At 39.3% G+C, this 18,803-nt stretch overlaps 1 protein-coding gene and 1 long non-coding RNA gene across 6 annotated transcripts in view; one reads left to right on the top strand and one right to left on the bottom strand.

Moving 5' to 3' along the window:
* The window catches only part of LOC138758511 (uncharacterized), an 83,176-nt gene that overhangs the window by 21,955 nt on the left and 42,418 nt on the right, over positions 1 to 18,803 (bottom strand). For 3 of the 4 annotated variants that reach the window (XR_011354308.1, XR_011354310.1, XR_011354312.1), the window contains 2 exons: positions 10,190 to 10,287; positions 3,482 to 4,500 (listed from right to left, as the gene is read on the bottom strand). This is a non-coding gene — a long non-coding RNA (uncharacterized lncRNA). Of the gene's footprint in view, positions 1 to 3,481; positions 4,501 to 10,189; positions 10,288 to 18,803 lie in introns of those variants that run through there. The other variant, XR_011354309.1, reaches the window with a different exon arrangement.
* The window catches only part of LOC138758510 (interleukin-12 receptor subunit beta-2-like), a 74,255-nt gene that overhangs the window by 23,770 nt on the left and 31,682 nt on the right, over positions 1 to 18,803 (top strand). For both annotated transcript variants that reach the window (XM_069927506.1, XM_069927507.1), the window contains 2 exons: positions 5,992 to 6,157; positions 7,287 to 7,354. In XM_069927506.1, coding sequence (XP_069783607.1) covers positions 5,992 to 6,157; positions 7,287 to 7,354 — 234 coding nt within the window. The remainder of the gene's footprint in view (positions 1 to 5,991; positions 6,158 to 7,286; positions 7,355 to 18,803) is intronic.

The raw sequence follows: 18,803 nt of genomic DNA, 5'->3' as shown, positions 1-18,803 counted from the left end.
CTGCACTTGACCTACAATTTCGACAAGTGTGTCTTCTGGACCACTCGGCTCGCAATTCTAGGTTGCGTGGTGGAGAACAGGGTGGTAATGCCAGACCCTGACCGCATGCGTCCCCTCATAGACTTGCCCCCCTCCCACACCCAGAAGGCACTTAGACACTGCCTGGGCTTCTTCTCAGACTATGTCCAATGGGTTCCACACTATGCCAACAAGGCACAGCCACTCATCAAGACCACATCCTTCCCCCTGTCAACCAAAGCCAGAGCAGCCTTCGACCGCATCAAATCGGACATCGCTGCTGCAACGCTGCATGCCATCGATGAGTCCATCCTGTTCCAAGTTGAGAGCGATGCGTCTGACTTTGCACTGGTAGCCATTTTGAACCAGGCTGGCCGGCCGGTAGCCTTCTTCTCAAGAACACTCCAGGGTCATGAGAGCCGACACTCCTCTGTTAAGAAGGAGGCCCAGGCCATAGTCGAAGCAGTACGTTGTTGGAGACACTACCTCACTGGCAGGCACTTTACACTGCTGACCAACTAACGTGCGGTCTCCTTCATGTTTAATACCCAGCGAGGTAAGATCAAGAATGACAAAATCGCCAAGTGGAGAATCGAACTCTCCACATTTAATTATGACATACTGTATTGGCCTGGTAAACTCAACGACCCACCAGATGCGCTATCCAGGGGGACTTGCGCCAACATACAATTGGACAGGCTTCAGAGACTCCACCAGGAGCTCTGTCATCCAGGGTTCACTAGGTTCGCACACTTTGTCAAAACTCGCAACCTGCCCTACACGGTCAGGAGATTCGATCCATAACCTGAGCTTGCCCGGTGTGCGCTGAGTGCAAGTCCCACTTCTTCCGTCCGGAGAACACCCACGTCATCAAAGCCACCCACCCCTTTGAGCGTTTCAGCGTGGACTTCAAGGGGCCTCTACCGTCAACCAACTGTAATACATCCTTACGGTCATCGACGAGTACTCCCGCTTCCCGTTCACTGTGCCCTGCTCGGACATGACCGCCTCCTCAGTCATAGAGGCCCTGCACAGCATCTTCGCCATCTTTGGGTACCCCAGTTACATCCACAGTGACAGGGGCTTCTCATTTATGAGCACGGAGCTGCGGCAGTACCTTCTAGAGCATGGTATTGCTTCAAGGAGGACCACCAGCTATAACCCACGTGGTAATGGGGAGGTCGAAAGAGAGAATGCCACCGTCTGGAAAGCGGTTATGTTTGCCCTCCGGTCCAGAAGTCTCCCCACCTCTTGCTGGCAGGACGTGCTCACTAGTGCCCTACACTCCATCCACTCCCTCCTATACACTGCAACCAATGCCAACCCCATGAAAGGATGTTCTTTTACCCGAGGAAATCCGAATCGGGAACAACCATACTGGTGTGGCTCACGGTTCCTGGGCCGGTCCTCCTGCGACACCACGTCCGGTACTCAAAGAACGACCCCTTGGTTGACCGAGTCACTCTGCTCCATGCAAACCCGCATTATGCCTACATTGAGTACCCGGACGGGCGGGAGGACACAGTCTCAGTAAGGGACCTTGCCCAAGCTGGATCAGGCCCAGCAGTGCTTCCAACCCAACCTCCCCCAAATCCTTCTCCCCCAGGTCATGTTCTCGAAGAGAGGAACCAGCACCACCCCACCAGCTCAGGCCAGACTGTCGACAACACCATTGAGAAATTGAGCGAAGCAGTGGCCACACCCGATGAGCCTGCTGGAGACACAACCCCAGCAACCCCAATCCTGGCACCACGGCGGCCACGCCGGATGGTCAGGCCCCCTGACCGGTACAGCCCCTAACCTCCCACCAGGCCCTTTCTTTTTTTTCACTGCCCTCCATCCACCTTGGGGTCAGTTCTCAAAGAAAGGGTGAATGTGACAGTACAGATTTTATCACCAATGTGTATATGTATAGATTGCAGTGTAGGATAATTGTGATTGGCTGAAAGCGTAGCTACGCCTACTGGCAGGTCTTAAAGGGTTGCTCCTAGCCAGACCAGATCATTCTGGACTGGTTGATCTACATGTGATACGCTCCAGTCTTCTAGTTAATAAAAGTGTTTGGATCAAAAAGCCTTTGATTCTTTCGACGTGCTCTACGATGAGAAAAAAACATAGATCATGAGAGCTCCTTCATCTGTCAACATTGATATTTCTGGAAACCTTACTGTTTCTAAAATAAAAGGACAAAGACAACATGTGGTTCATAGACATGTTCTGATCTGAGGTGCATGTTCACCAGTGGTGGGAAGGAGTGGTTTGATTCTGGACCTATGTACACCATGTGGGTCAGAGACATGATATTTAGAGTTTGTATTTATAAATGACTGACAGGAGTGACCTGATTGGCGGGGTTCTTCACAAGTGATAGGTTGGAGTGGTCTTTTTTTTTAAACTTTATTTAAGATTTTATAACATGAATAACATATAGGATTACATTTTTAAAAAATTAAGAATAAAATAATAAAATTACAATACAGTATCAGTAATCTAAATAAACTATACCCTCCCCAATAATTATTACACATTAATAACCCAACTCAAATTAGTCCAACCCCCCCTTTCCCCCCCAAAATAAAGAGTGAAGAATTAATAAAGTTAATAATATATGTGAGAAAAAAAACCCACTTACAAAAAACAAACAAAAACATAACCGATTAAAATATTAACCAAAAGAAAAGTAATTAATACTAAAATATCAGACTTAAAAAACATATTTAAATCAAACTTAAATGCATATATTTAACAAATGGGGTTAAGATGAAACATATATTTAACTCAAACTTAATATAAAAAATTAGTAGTTAGTAACAATATCTATCAAAAATTCTTAAACAATAATCAATTCTTAAAAAAAATTGTAGCATGAAAAAAAACTTTCTCTATAGAGATAAACCTTCACCATATCAACTAACTTCACATCTATCATCATATTAGTCACATAAACCACCATCTTAAAACAAAATTCAAACCTCATTAAGCATTGTACAATTCAATTTTAGTACTCTTCCACCATTTTTCCCTTTTACTCTTGAATAGTTATCCAATAAAAGCTCCAATACCACATTTAAATATCCCCAATCATTATGTTAAAATTCAGATATCCAAATAATAAAAACACATTACAACAAAATCTATATCTTCAACAAATGGAGCATAAACCACAAACAAAATTCAAGCCTCATTAAGAATTGTACAATTCAATTTATAACTTTCACCATTATTCCCTTCGTTCTATAACTAAAATAGCAAAATAATATACACCAGAATTACCACTCCTTTCACCTTAAAGTTAAAGAAAAAATATAAAAAACTTATCCATCCCATTCACATTTAAATTTCAAATATTCCTTATCTACTGAATAAACTTTACAAAAAAAACCTCATCAATTTTTAGTTTTTTAAACAATCAAATACTTTCTTATGCTTTTTTTTATATTTAAACAAAAAAAAAATCCTTCACTCTTTAATCTAATAATACAAAAAAAGGAAAAAAAAATGGGTAGGAGGTTAAAAATACCCCCTCCCGTCTAAACCGCGCAATGCGGTAACTCTCAAAAAAAAATGGGTGTGAGATAACTCACACGTAGCAGATGACTTTTAGGAAATAGTGCCTATCCAGTTCTCTCCCCCAACTCTCACTTCATCTTAAACTAACATCATCATTATTTAATATTCCTTTTTTTTAAAAAAAAAATTAGAAAAAAAAAGGACAACTCTTCTTTTAATCAGCTTCAACTGCCGAGTCACCATTACAACCAATCCTTCTTGGAGCACGGCTCTTTTCTTCCATCTCTTGTCTCCTTAGAAATCGCGGCGGACTATGTCTCTGTTGAAACTGAGTAATTGGCAGCTCTTGAGCAAATGCTATAGCTTCCTTTGAAGAATCAAAGAACTTTGGTTGGCAACCATCTTGGAAAACCTTCAAAACAGCTGGATATCTAAAGGTTGCCTTGTAACCTTTCTTCCACAACAACTCTTTAGCAGGATTGAATTCCCGTCATTGGAACATAACTTCTTCACTCAAATCCGCATAGAAGAAAACTCGATTATTTTGAATCATCAAGGGTGATTTTCTCTGTTGTGCATTTCTAATAGCCACTCGTAAAATTATTTCTCTGTCGTAACAGGTCTTGGACTTTGTCCTGAAATAGGTCTTCTACGCAAGGCTCTGTGAGCACATTCCAGTATTATACCTTCTGGGAAATGTTCTTGACCCAGCATCTGTGGAATCCATTCAGTAAAAAATTTTCTTGGGTCTGGTCCCTCCATACCTTCCGGAAAACCAATAATATTTATATTGTTCCGTCTGGATTGGTTTTCCAAATAATCAATCTTTTTCACCAAATTTTTATTTTGAGTTTGTAAGTCTTCGACCCTTTTGGTCACATCAAAAACTTGATCCCGTATTTCGTCTATATCTTCTTCACACGAATTAAATTTATCTCTCACTTCAAGCTTAAAAGCTCCAAATTCAGCCATCTGTTGAGAATGTATTTTCACCAAAGTATTAAACCTAGTACCAAGTTCAGTCATAATCCTGCATAATCCCTGCATTGTATAAGATAATTTAGATTCAAGATTCACAAGTCGTTCATTCATAACATTGCCGTCAGATGCTACTCCACATGTGCGAACCTGAGTAACTCTTTGTTCTAAAGGCTGTTTGGCGCCCTCTTTAGGGGGCTCTACCAATGTAACATTGATCTCTACATCCGAAAGCTGTACCTCTCTCCTGGGATCCATTTCAGGCTGAGTCTCGATGTTTTTTCTGTAGGTAGGCTCCAAAACTTGAACTTTTAAAAAATGTAGTTTTTTGATGATCTGTTGTCATTTTTTTTTTTGCTCTTTTTCACCAATTGTACCGTCAGAAGTTAAATTAACAACACAGAAGTTATCTAAACTTTTAAAGAATTTTAACGGGCATTTCTAGACAAAACAATAAGATAGAGTCAGGAGAGGACTGGAAGGCACGTCTGATCCTTACGCCCTCGGGTCGGAGTGGTCTGATATTGGGTCTGTATTCATGAATGTTAAGTCAAAGTGGTTAGGACGGTGGCAGGACTAGTGTCCTGGTTCAGGACTCGTGGCAGGATTGGGCTGATAGGGGGTGTATTCATCAATGGCAGGCAGGGGTGCACTAATCCAGGGTCATAGTCCATGGATATTGAACAGGTTGCTCTGATCAGAATCCATGTTTTCAAATGATGGGTCACTGTGGTCACATTCAGAGCCTGAGAGAGGGATTGGAGTGGTCTGATCCAGGTCTTATTTAGATTTTGCCCAAACGATTCATGAGCAGGAAAGCTTGAGGTTCTCCGATCTATGGTCTCAACTTATGAGTAATGGTTGGAAATACTAAGGCCCATGTTCACAAGAAGTGAGTAGGACTGTCTTAATCTGATATCCCACTAAATGGCACTACTACAGACTAAAACGTCCAAATCAGCTTCTGACTCTGCTGTCTTCATGTGTGAATTAAATTAAACATACAGCCCTGTAACAGGCCCTACGAGTCTGTGCTGCCAAATTACACCCCATTAACCAACAACCCGGTATGTTTTTGAGCCCCCAGAGAAAGCCCACACAGACATGGGGAGGACATATACAAATTAATTACAGACAGTGCAGGATTCAAACCCAAGTCTGGTCCCAATCTCCAGAACTGTAAAGGCATTGTGCTAACTGCTACGCCAACTATACCACTTTCAAACTTTTCAATCAAATTATTCTTTTAAATTTTTCTCTTGCCAACATCTGCTCAAGGAAAACTGGGGATAGGTGACAATTGTTGGCCAATAACTAAAATCTATAAATAAATAATAATAAAAGTAATGTTGTGAGTGATTTCTCATCTCTTGTTTCATTTGATAATGTGTTAAGTGCCTCAACAAAGCATTGCAGCAAAGCTAGATAGGTCAAGTATGAGGACACCCTTGCTTTCCATAAATCTCTATTCTATTCTTATTAAAGGTTTCACGTGATGAAATTGAAGTCCAAGCAATAGATTATTATCTAGAAGATCTCCAACCATTTACAAAATATCAATTTCGTGTCCGATGTGGGCGAGATGGAGAAACAAACAAGAAACTGTGGAGTGACTGGAGTGCAGTGACCAGCGCCATGACTCTAGAGGCCAGTAAGTGAATATGTCCTTCAATGCAAGGCAAACCACAACCATCCTGATAATGATGGATAATACCCAACGTACCTCACAATAATATGGATATACCCAAATTTCTTCATTTCAACACTCTTCACAGCAACATCCTTTGATGTGCTCTGAATGCATCACTAATACATTGTAAGCTCTGTACTTCCATTTGTTCCCCCTTATCCATAGCATACGTTATTTCTTCAAAGAAGTCTAATGTTATTGAAATATGTTCAAATCCCACCCACCAGACTGTAACATCCCACAATACACTTCTCACTTTAATACTCCATCATATACCTCACACATTATGAAAACACACCTTTCTCAATGTAACATTCCTGGGAGGGAAAAGCTTCAAACATGAATTAGGAGGATTAAGCCAATCTATCCATTAAGCCTGCTCCACCATTTCGTATGATCATAGATGACCTGACTGTTACCTCAACTCCACGTTTCTAGCTACTCACAGTAACCTTTCACCACCTCGTTGACCAAGCATCTCCCTACATCTACTTTCTACTTTCATTTTGAAAAGTGTTCCAAGCACTCATGATACTCTGAAAGAAAAAAAAACCTCTTTGTCTTACGACTCCTTGGTTCTAGATTTTCCCACAGAGGAAATACCCTCTCCACATCCACACTGTCAAGATCCCTCAAGACCTTGAACATTCCATCAAATGCTTCTAACCTCAAGCAGACACATCTAGACTGTTAACTCCATAAAAATACTCACTGTAACAAACCAAGATATACTTGACATTCTGATATATTGCACTCTCTCTGATAAGATGATATATTCCACACTCTAACTGCAACACTGAGATATAGCCCTTTGTTGTAACTCTTGGATAGTCCCCATACTGTCTCTCCAACTTTTAAAATTTCTTGAATATACCAGTATATCCAAAACTATCACTGCATCACTCCCTGATATACCACACATCCCAGACCATAACATCTTCTGGTTTATCTCTTACACAATTATATACACTGCATACCCTTCATTGTAAATGACATCTCAGTGCTCTGAGCACCAGATACCCAAAGCCACTTGGTATAATATTTTGATGTACCTGTTCTGCTCTCACCTATGCACTCTTTTGATTCCTAGATCCTGTTGGTATGCTCGATGTTTGGTTTATGGAAAAAGGACTAGGACGCATTATTCTCCTGTGGAAGGTACAGTGTATCATGTTCCAAGTTTTTCCTCTGCTTGACTGCACATATAAATCAGTTAAATTTTATTCATAGATGACATTGTCAAGACTGCCCATTTCTAAAAGTGGTGGGTGGGATCATTCACTGTAGCTCTAAAAAATGCATATTGCAGGATTCTTCCCCATGATTCTTGGCTGATATGCTTTTCCATTTTATTTGTTTAAATTTTTATATTTTAAATTTAGACATACAGCATGGTAACAGGCCATTTGGGCCCACAAGACCGTGTCGCACAATTGCACCCAATTAACCTACAACCTCTGGTATGTTTTGAAAGATGGAAGGAAACCAGAATCCCTTGGGAGAATGCACCAATTCCTTACAGACAGTGTGGAATTCAAACCCCAGGCCCAATTGCTGGTGCTGTAACAGCATTGCACTAACCAGCTCGCTAACCATGATGCAACAAACTGCATGCGTTTCCCGCGGGTGAACATATTCTGTGATGTCCTCCTGATCCACATGAGTTGGTGGATCTCAGGTCCATCCCTGCTTGCTAGCTGATATCTGTCCTAGAATTTTTTTTTAAATTAGATGTCCAACACGGTAACAGGCCCTTCCAGCCCACGAGTCTGTGCCACCCAAATACACCAATTTATAAATATTTAAAAAATACTACAACCCACATATATTTTGAAGGGTGGGAGGAAACCAGAACACCTGGAGGAAACGTAAGGACACAAGAATGTGCAAACTCTGTACAGAGAGCACTCGATCCATAAATCTGGGACACTGGTGTTGTAATAACTTTGCGCTAACCACTACACTAACAGTGCTACCCATCTATAATTATAATGATCATGCTATTGGATGGATAAAAGGATAAGAAGCCCCAAGATCTGGTCACAGGTGCAAGGACTGATCAACAATGTGAGATCCGGCCATCATTCAGAGGAGGACACTATAGGGCAGGGTGGGGGTGGTGGGTAGAGCATTATTCTGAGGGCTGGTCAGCAACTTTAGGTGGAAGTCATATGTCCAAGGACACATTAACAGAGTCAGTAACAGCCCAAGCTGTATACAATTGATTATGGGACAAATTATGCTATGATTACACTTCTTTGACCATATAACAATTACAGCCTGGAAACAGGCCATCACTTATACTCTCCTAGTCCCACTGGCCTGCATTCTGCCCATAACCATCCATACCTTTTACATCGATATACCTATCCAAATTCTTCTTAAAATATTGAACCTGCCTCCACCACATCCACCGGAAGCTCGTTCCACACAGACACCACTCTCTTGTGTTGCACTTAAACTTTTGCCCCCTAACTCTCAGCTCATGACCTCTTGTTTGAATCTCCCCTATCCTCAATGGAAAAAGTTTCTCTACATCTACTCTATCTATCTCCCACAAAATTTTAAAGACGTCTATCAAATCCCCCCCCCCCCCCTCAACCTTCTACGCTTCAAGAAATAAAAACCTAACTTGCTTACCTTTCTCTATAACTTAGGTGCTGAAACCTAGGTCTCATTCTGGTGAATCGTCTCTGAACTCTCTCTATTTTGTTCACATCCTGGTGACCAGAACTGGATACAATATTCCAAATTTGGCCTCACCAATGCCTTGTACAATTTTAACATTACCTCCCAACTCTTACACTCTATCCTCTGATTTATAAAAGCCAGCATTCAAAGGCCTTTTTCACTACCGTATCCACCTGAGATTCCACTTTTATAGAAGTGCATTCTATAAAGTGCATTCTCTTTTCAGTTGCATTCTTTAATGCTCTACCATTCACCATGTATGTCCTATTTTGATTATTCCTACCAAAATGTAGCACCTCACACTTGTCAGCATTAAACTCCATTTTCCAACTTTCAGCCCACTCTTCTAACTTGCCCAAATCTCTGCAAGATTTGAAAACCTTCCTGACTATCCACAATGCCACTTATCTTAGTATCATCTTCATACTTACTAATCCAATTTACCACCCCATCATCTAGATCATTAATGTATATTACAAACAACAATGGACACAGTACAGATCCTTGAGGCACATCACCAGCCACTGGCCTCCAACCTGACCAACAGTTATACACCAACACTCTCTGGCATCTCCCAACCAGCCACTGTTGAATCCATTTTACTACTTCCATATTCACACCTAACGATTGAACCTTCCTAACTAATCTTCCATGTGGGACCTTGTCAAAGGCCTTACATATAGACAGCATCCACCGCCTTACTCTCGTCAATTTTCCTGGTAACCTCATATATATATATATATATATATATATATAAATATATATCAGCAGATTTACCTGGTCTTGAACTCTTTGGTAAATCTTACCTTGAGTATCTTGCAAACTCTTAGTTACCTTCTAATTATGTGCTTCCTACTGTAAGGTTCCCTTACAAATTTAGATTTTTTAATATTCCCTTATAACATCACTTGCTGCAACTTCAGCCTTCTGAGTCCCTTCAGCCATGATGGCTTTCAGGGAAATTCCATTTTTTATTATTTAATTTCTTTATAACCCATTTTCTCTCACAGGGGCACCTACCCACTTAACTACATTAGGGGTAATTTACAAATCAACTAACCTATCAACCAGCTTATCTTTGGGATATGGAAGGAAACTGAAGAACTTAGGGGAAACCCGCATGGATAAGGGAAGTTGTGTAAACTCCTCGTGGATTGTAGTGGAGGTCTGGATCTGTGAACCAGTATCTCAGTGGAATTCTGTATATCTGGCTCTAAGTTGGTGAATGATATTTTAACTCATGATTAAATTCAAGATTCCCATTCTGTCCACAACTCTTAAACATTGCAGTTAACTTCCAACCTCTCTTCTGGAATCTTCTTTGATCCTCTCTTTCAATAATCATGTGATGGTCCACTCTCCTCTGCTCTTCGAATATACGATGCAATGTACTCTTCCTCCTTGCAATTCAGATAGGATGGAATCAATATTCTGTGTATTCCTCACTCACTCGTTACTCACAGGCTTTCACAAGTGTACAGTTTCTCTTGTCTCTCAGAACCAGAATTTATTGTCATGAACATGTCACAAAATTTGTTGTTATGCTACAGCATCAAAGTGAAAACATTTCTATAAACCACCTTTCAAAATAAATAAAAATAGTGTAAGAGAAAGACAAAGTGAGATTGTGTCTGCGGTTCATTGTTCATTCAGGAATCTGATGGCAGAGAGGAAGAAGCTGCCCTTGTGGTGCTGAGCACTCCACTTCAAGCTCCTGTACCTTTTTCCTGATGGCAGCAGTGTGAAGAGGGCTTGGTGGTGGGGGTCCTTGAGGATTGAGGCTGCTTTCTCGAGACTCCCCTTCTTCTAGATATCCTTGATGGAGTGAAGACTGGTGCCCGAGATGTCGCAGGCCGAGTTAACAACCCTCTGGGGGGGTTTCTCAGCCTTTGATTTTAAGTCAATTGGTTTTTAAGCTTTCATTAGGCATCATCTTGTCACTACTATGGGTGCAGCTTATCTTCTTTTAGATCCATAAAACATTATAGCACAGAAAGTCCCCTTTGGACCTTCTAATCTGTGGCTGTGAAACTGATAGGCTTTTATTAACTATAGACTGGAACAGCTGTCAACCTTATTGACTGATCAAGGAAGAGTGAAATGGGGAGCATGCAAAGGGTTATCGGTCTCGGAAGGCGTGTCCAGCCGGCAGCAGCCAATTACAGCATGACAATGGTTTGCCACAGTGCCAAACCATTTTTTTGCTTAGTTCCAATGACCTGCACCCAGTCCATAGCCCTCCATATCTCTCGCATCCATAAACCTGTCCAAATTCTTCTTAAATATTATAATTGAACCAGTATTCACTACTTCAGCTGGAAGCTTGTTCCACACTTTCACCACTCTCTGTGTGAAGAAGATCCTCCTAAACCTTTCCCCTTAACCCATGTCCTTTGGTTTCCATCTCATCTATCTTATTTACATGTACTCTGTCTATTCCACACATAATTAGGGAAAAAAAAGTTCTAACCTGTTTAACCTTTGTCTGTAACTGAAGTCCAGACAACATCCTAGTAAATCATCTCTACACTCTCAATCTTATTGATATCTTTCCTGCAATTATATGACTAAAACTACACACAATACTGCAAATTTGACTTCTCCAATGTCTTATTCAACTTTGTTATAACATCCCAACTCCTGTATTCAATACTTTCATTTATGAAGGCCAATATGCCAAAAGCTCTCTTTACAACCATATCCACCTGCAAAGCCACATTTTTTTTAATTTTTATTTTTCACACTATAAACCATATTGACCAAGATACATACAGACATTTTTTTCTTGAATATATAGTGTCATTTTCTCCACCTTTTCTGCCCTCCCTTCCCTCCCTTCCTCACCCCTTTCCCATTTATTTAAAGTTCAATCTACAAGATACATTAAAGCCATTAAACAACGTTGTCACTTAATAAAAATAAACAAGAAATTTTACTGAGTCAGTTCTTTTCGTTATCTTCTCCTTCTGTCATTTTAGGTGGTGGAAGTCCATGGTAGGATTTCTCTATTGTGTTTCATATATGGCTCCCATATTTGTTCGAATATTGTGATGTTATTTCTTAAATTATATGTTATTTTTTCTAATGGAATACATTTATTCATTTCTATATACCATTGTTGTATTCTCAAGTTGTCTTCTAATTTCCAGGTTGACATAATACATTTTTTTGCTACAGCTAGGGCTATCATAACAAATCTTTTTTGTGCTCCATCCAAATCGAGTCCAAATTCTTTGTTTCTTATATTACTTAGGAGGAAGATCTCTGGGTTTTTTGGTATATTGCTTTTCCTGATTTTATTTAATATCTGGTTTAGATCTTCCCAAAATTTTTTCACTTTCTCACATGTCCAAATTGCATGAATTGTTGTTCCCGTTTCCTTTTTACAGCGAAAACATCTGTCTGATACTGTTGGGTCCCATTTATTTAACTTTTGAGGTGTGATGTATAGCCTGTGTATCCAGTTATATTGTATCATGCGTAACTTCGTGTTTATTGTATTTCTCATAGTTCCAGAGCATAGCTTCTCCCATCTTTCATTCTTTCTCTTTATGTTTAGATCTTGTTCTCATTTTTGTTTAGGTTTACCGTTTGTTTCCTCGTTCTCCTTTTCTTGCAGTTTGATGTACATGTTTGTTACAAATTTTTTAATTATCATTGTGTCTGTAATCACATATTCAAAATTGCTTCCTTCTGGTAACCTCAGACTGTTCCCCAATTTGTCCTTCAAGTAGGTTTTCAGTTGATGGTATGCAAACATTGTATCGTGAGTTATATTATATTTATCCTTCATTTGTTCAAAAGATAATAATTTATTTCCCGAAAAACAATTTTCTATTCTTTTGATCCCTTTTCTCTCCCATTCTCTGAAGGAAAGGTTATCTATTGTGAAAGAGATTAGTTGATTTTGCGTCAATATTAGTTTTGGTAGTTGGTAATTTGTTTTATTCCTTTCTACGTGAATCTTCTTCCAAATGTTGAGCAGATGATGCAATACCGGTGAATTCCTACGTTGCACCAATTTTTCATCCCATTTATATAGTATATGTTCAGGTATCTTCTCCCCTATTTTATCTAGTTCTAATCTGGTCCAATCTGGTTTTTCCCTTGTTTGATAAAAATCTGATAGGTATCTTAATTGTGCGGCTCAATAATAATTCTTAAAGTTTGGTAGTTGTAAGCCTCCTTGTTTGTACCATTCTGTTATTTTATCTAGTGCTATCCTCGGTTTCCCCCCTTTCCATAAGAATTTCCTTATTATTTTCTTTATCTCCTTGAAGAATTTCTCTGTTAGGTGAATTGGTAATGACTGAAATAGGTATTGTATCCTTGGGAAAATGTTCATTTTAATACAGTTTATCCTTCCTATCAGTGTTAGTGGTAAGTCTTTCCAATGCTCTAAGTCGTCTTGTAATTTTTTTCATTAATGGATGATAATTTAGTTTATATAGATGGCCAAGATTTTTATTTAGTTGTATACCTAGGTATCGCATTGGTTGTGTTTGCCATCTAAATGGTGATTCTTTCTTGAACTTTGTGAAATCCGCATTATTCATTGGCATTGCTTCACTTTTATTTGCGTTGATCTTGTACCCCGATACTTCTCCATATTCCTTCAATTTCCTATGTAATTTTTTTATTGATATTTCTGGTTCTGTGAAGTATATTATAAAGTCATGTGCAAATAGACAGATTTTATATTCCTTCTCTTTTATTTTTATCCCTCTTATTTTATTTTCTGTTCTTATCAGTTCTGCTAGTGGTTCTATAGCTAATGCGAACATTGAGGGAGATAGTGGACATCCCTGCCTTGTTGATCTGCTATATATATATATATATATTTAGTTATTATATATATAATATATATTTATTATTATATAATATATATTATATATATATTATATATATATAATATCAACTATATCTTTGGCTTGGCTTCGCGGACGAAGATTTATGGAGGGGGTAAGAAATCCACGTCAGCTGCAGGCTCGTTTGTGGCTGACAAGTCCGATGCGGGACAGGCAGACACGATTGCAGCGGTTGCAAGGGAAAATTGGTTGGTTGGGGTTGGGTTTTTCCTCCTTTGCCTTTTGTCAGTGAGGTGGGCTCTGCGGTCTTCTTCAAAGGAGGTTGCTGCCCGCCAAACTGTGAGGCGCCAAGATGCACGGTTTGAGGCGTTATCAGCCCACTGGCGGTGGTCAATGTGGCAGGCACCAAGAGATTTCTTTAGGCAGTCCTTGTACCTTTTCTTTGGTGCACCTCTGTCACGGTGGCCAGTGGAGAGCTCGCCATATAACACGATCTTGGGAAGGCGATGGTCCTCCATTCTGGAGACGTGACCCATCCAGCGCAACTGGATCTTCAGCAGCGTGGACTCGATGCTGTCGACCTCTGCCATCTCGAGTACTTCGACGTTAGGGGTGTAAGCGCTCCAATGGATGTTGAGGATGGAGCGGAGACAACGCTGGTGGAAGCGTTCTAGGAGCCTTAGGTGGTGCCGGTAGAGGACCCATGATTCGGAGCCGAACAGGAGTGTGGGTATGACAACGGCTCTGTATACGCTTATCTTTGTGAGGTTTTTCAGTTGGTTGTTTTTCCAGACTCTTTTGTGTAGTCTTCCAAAGGCGCTATTTGCCTTGGCGAGTCTGTTGTCTATCTCATTGTCGATCCTTGCATCTGATGAAATGGTGCAGCCGAGATAGGTAAACTGGTTGACCGTTTTGAGTTTTGTGTGCCCGATGGAGATGTGGGGGGGCTGGTAGTTATGGTGGGGAGCTGGCTGATGGAGTTTTCTTCAGGCTGACTTCCAGGCCAAACATTTTGGCAGTTTCCACAAAGCAGGACGTCAAGCGCTGAAGAGCTGGCTCTGAATGGGCAACTAAAGCGGCATCATCTGCAAAGAGTAGTTCACGGACAAGTTTCTCTTGTGTCTTGGTGTGAGCTTGCAGGCGCCTCAGATTGAAGAGACTGCCATCCGTGCGGTACCGAATGTAAACAGCGTCTTCATTGTTGGGGTCTTTCATGGCTTGGTTCAGCATCATGCTGAAGAAGATTGAAAAGAGGGTTGGTGCGAGAACACAGCCTTGCTTCACGCCATTGTTAATGGAGAAGGGTTCAGAGAGCTCATTGCTGTATCTGACCCGACCTTGTTGGTTTTCGTGCAGTTGGATAATCATGTTGAGGAACTTTGGGGGACATCCGATGCGCTCTAGTATTTGCCAAAGCCCTTTCCTGCTCACGGTGTCGAAGGCTTTGGTGAGGTCAACAAAGGTGATGTAGAGTCCTTTGTTTTGTTCTCTGCACTTTTCTTGGAGCTGTCTGAGGGCAAAGACCATGTCAGTGGTTCCTCTGTTTGCGCGAAAGCCGCACTGTGATTCTGGGAGAATATTCTTGGCGACACTAGGTATTATTCTATTTAGTAGAATCCTAGCGAAGATTTTGCCTGCAATGGAGAGCAACGTGATTCCCCTGTAGTTTGAGCAGTCTGATTTCTCGCCTTTGTTTTTGTACAGGGTGATGATGGTGGCATCACGAAGATCCTGAGGCAGTTTACCTTGGTCCCAACAAAGCTTGAAAAACTCATGCAGTTTGGCATGCAGAGTTTTGCCGCCAGCCTTCCAGACTTCTGGGGGGATTCCATCCATACCTGCTGCTTTGCCACTTTTCAGTTGTTCGATTGCCTTATATGTCTCATCCAGGGTGGGAACCTCATCCAGCTCTAGCCTTAGGGGCTGTTGAGGGAGCTATATATATCAACTATATATATAGTTGATATATATCCATTTATTGTCACTTTCACCAATGGCCCCTTATATAATGCTTTAATCCAATTAATATATTTCTCTGGTAGGCTGAATTTTTGTAGTACTTTGAATAAATAATTCCATAAGTCTTTAAATGTTTTATAGAATTCTATTGGGAATCCATCCTCTCCTGGTGTTTTATTGTTCGGTAGTTTTTTTTAATATCTCCTGTAATTCTTCTATTTCAAATGCTTTTATTAATTTATTTTGCTCCTCTGTAATTTCGGTAGTTCAATTTTAGTTAGAAATTCATCTATTTTGTCTTCTTTCCCTTCGTTTTCAGTTTGATAGAGTTGTTCGTAGAATTCCCTGAAGTTTTCATTGATCTCCGTTGGATTATATATAATTAGTTTGTACTTTTTCCTTAATGCCAATACCATTCTTTTAGTTTGTTCTGTCTTAAGCTGCCGCTCTAGAATTTTGTGCGTTTTTTCTCCTAGCTCATAATATTTTTGTTTTCTCTTCATTATGTTCTTCTCCACCTTATATGTTTGTACTTTCATATTTTATTTTTTTATCTGCCAATTCTCTTCTTTTAGTTGTATCTTCCTTTATTGCTAATTCTTCTTCTGTATTTGTTATTTCCCTTTCCAACTGTTGTTTCCCGATTGTAGTCCTTCTTCATCTTAGTTACATAACTTATTATTTGCCCTCTGATGAACGCTTTCATTACGTCCCATAGTATAAACTTATCTTTCACTGATTCCGTATTTATTTCAAAGTACATTTTAATTTGTCGTTCAATTAATTCTCTAAAATCCTGTCTTTTAAGTAGCATGGAGTTTAATCTCCATCTATACATTCTTGGTGGGAAGTCCTCTAGCTCTATTGCCAATAATAGGGGTGAGTGATCTGAAAATAGTCTAGCTTTATATTCCTTTTTCCTAACACTCCCTTGAATGTGGGCTGATAACAGGAATAGGCCTATCCTTGAGTATGTTTTATGTCTACCCGAATAATATGAATATTTCTATTCCTTTGGGTGTTGTTTCCTCCATATATACAAAAGTTGCATTTCTTGCATCAACTTAATTATAAATTTGGTTACTTTGTTCTTTCTGTTAGTTTTTTTTTTCAGTTTTATCCATGTTTGTGTCCAAATTAAGGTTAAAATCCCCTCCTATTAGTATGTTCCTTTGCATATCTGCTATCTTCAAAAAGATATCTTGCATAAATTTTTGATCTTCATTAGGTGAATATACATTGAGTAAATTCCAAAATTCTGAATATATCTGACATTTTATCATTACATATTTCCCTGCTGGATCTATTATTTCCCCTTCTATTTTGACTGGTACATTTTATTGATTAATATAGCTACTCCTCTGGCTTTTGAATTATATGATGCTGCTGTTACATGTCCTATCCAATCTCTCTTTAATTTCCTGTGTTCCACTTCAGTTAGATGTGTTTCTTGTACGAATGCTATATCAATTTTTTCTTTTTTCAGTAAATTTAACAGTTTCTTCCTTTTGATTTGGTTATGTATTCCATTAATATTTAAAGTCATATAGTTCAACATAGCCATTTCATACTTTGTTTATCTTTCCTTTCCATTTCCTCACCACCTTCACTTCTTATCCATTTCTGCTTTCTTTTTTTGAACACATTATAAGACAACATTTCTAAAACATAAATTATTTCCACTATTCTCATATCTAAAATTCCTTTAACCCCAATAGACCCTCCCCTTTCTGAGTTGCCCTTTGTCCATTGTCGGGCAACCACATCTCCCCTCTCCATTTGGATTTGCGAATCCCCTCGCAAGCGTCAACTGATTTCACAGTGACTGTTATTCTTCCCCACCCAACCCTCCCCAGAAAAGATTTTAATCTTCAGATATAACAAAGGTCACTCTCTTAATTCCCTCCTTACTTCCTTTCTTCCCTTTCTTTCCTTTCTTAGTTCTTACCTATACTCTATTTTTTTATATATACACATATACATACACACATATACATACACATATATATACCTACATACACACATACATATAGTTTGTTGTCATTTTTGTTCTTGTTACATCTCTTCATCTCTCTGTGTGTTTTGTAGTTGTTCTGCAAATTTTCGTGCTTTTTCCGAGAATAGATTCCCTTGCTGCCCCGGGATAACTATTTTAAGTACCATTGGGTATTTTAACATAAATTTATAACTTTTTTTCCATAGGGTCGTTTTTGCTGCATTGAACTCCTTCCTCTTCTTCAGGAGTTCAAAACTTATACCTGGATAGAAAAAAAAATTTTGACCCTTGTATTCCAGTGGTTTTTTTGTCTTCTCTTATTTTTTTTATTGCCTTCTCCAATATATTTTCTCTTGTTGTATATCTTAGGAATTTTACTAGAATGGATCTTGGTTTTTGTTGTGGTTGTGGTTTAGGGGCTAATGTTCTGTGTGCCCTTTCTATTTCCATTTCTTCCTGTAATTCTGGTCTTCCTAGGACCCTGGGGATCCATTCTGTTATAAATTCTTTCATATTTTTGCCTTCTTCATCTTCCTTAAGGCCCACGATCTTTATATTGTTTCTTCTATTATAATTTTCCATTATATCTATCTTCTGAGCTAAAAGCTCCTGTGTTTTTTTAACTTTTTTATCAGATTCTTCTAATTTCTTTCTTAAGTCATCTACTTCCATTTTTATGGCTGTTTCTCGTTCTTCCACCTTGTCTACTCTTTTTCCTATATCTGTCATGATCATCTCTAATCTATTCACTTTTTCTTCTGTACTTTTTATTCTTCTTTTTATTTCACTGAATTCTTGTGACTGCCATTCTTTTACTGTTTCCATATATTCTTTAAAAAAATATATATCCATGTACTTGCCCTTCCCTTCATCTTCCATTTCTCTGTGTTCTTCCTCCTCTTCTTCTGAGTCCACTCCAGGATCTGTGTCCTTTACCTCTGTCTCATCTGATTTTCTTGTTGGGTTGTTTATTTTATTCTGTTGGGTATTCTTGTTCTTCTTATTTTTAATAGAAGTGTCTTGGTGTTGGTCTTCTTCATCTCGGTTGGTCATCTGTTGCTTCTTTGATTTCCTATTTTTATTCTCTTCCTTATTGTTCTCGTTATTTTCTATGTTTTCCTGTTGAGAGTCTTGCTGTTGTGTTGTAGTTGTC

Source organism: Narcine bancroftii, chromosome 3 (assembly GCF_036971445.1).
Source record: "Narcine bancroftii isolate sNarBan1 chromosome 3, sNarBan1.hap1, whole genome shotgun sequence".
Classification (NCBI taxonomy): Eukaryota; Metazoa; Chordata; class Chondrichthyes; order Torpediniformes; family Narcinidae; genus Narcine; species Narcine bancroftii.
Note: the sequence above shows the minus strand (reverse complement) of the source record. Positions and strands in the feature narration are given on the sequence as shown.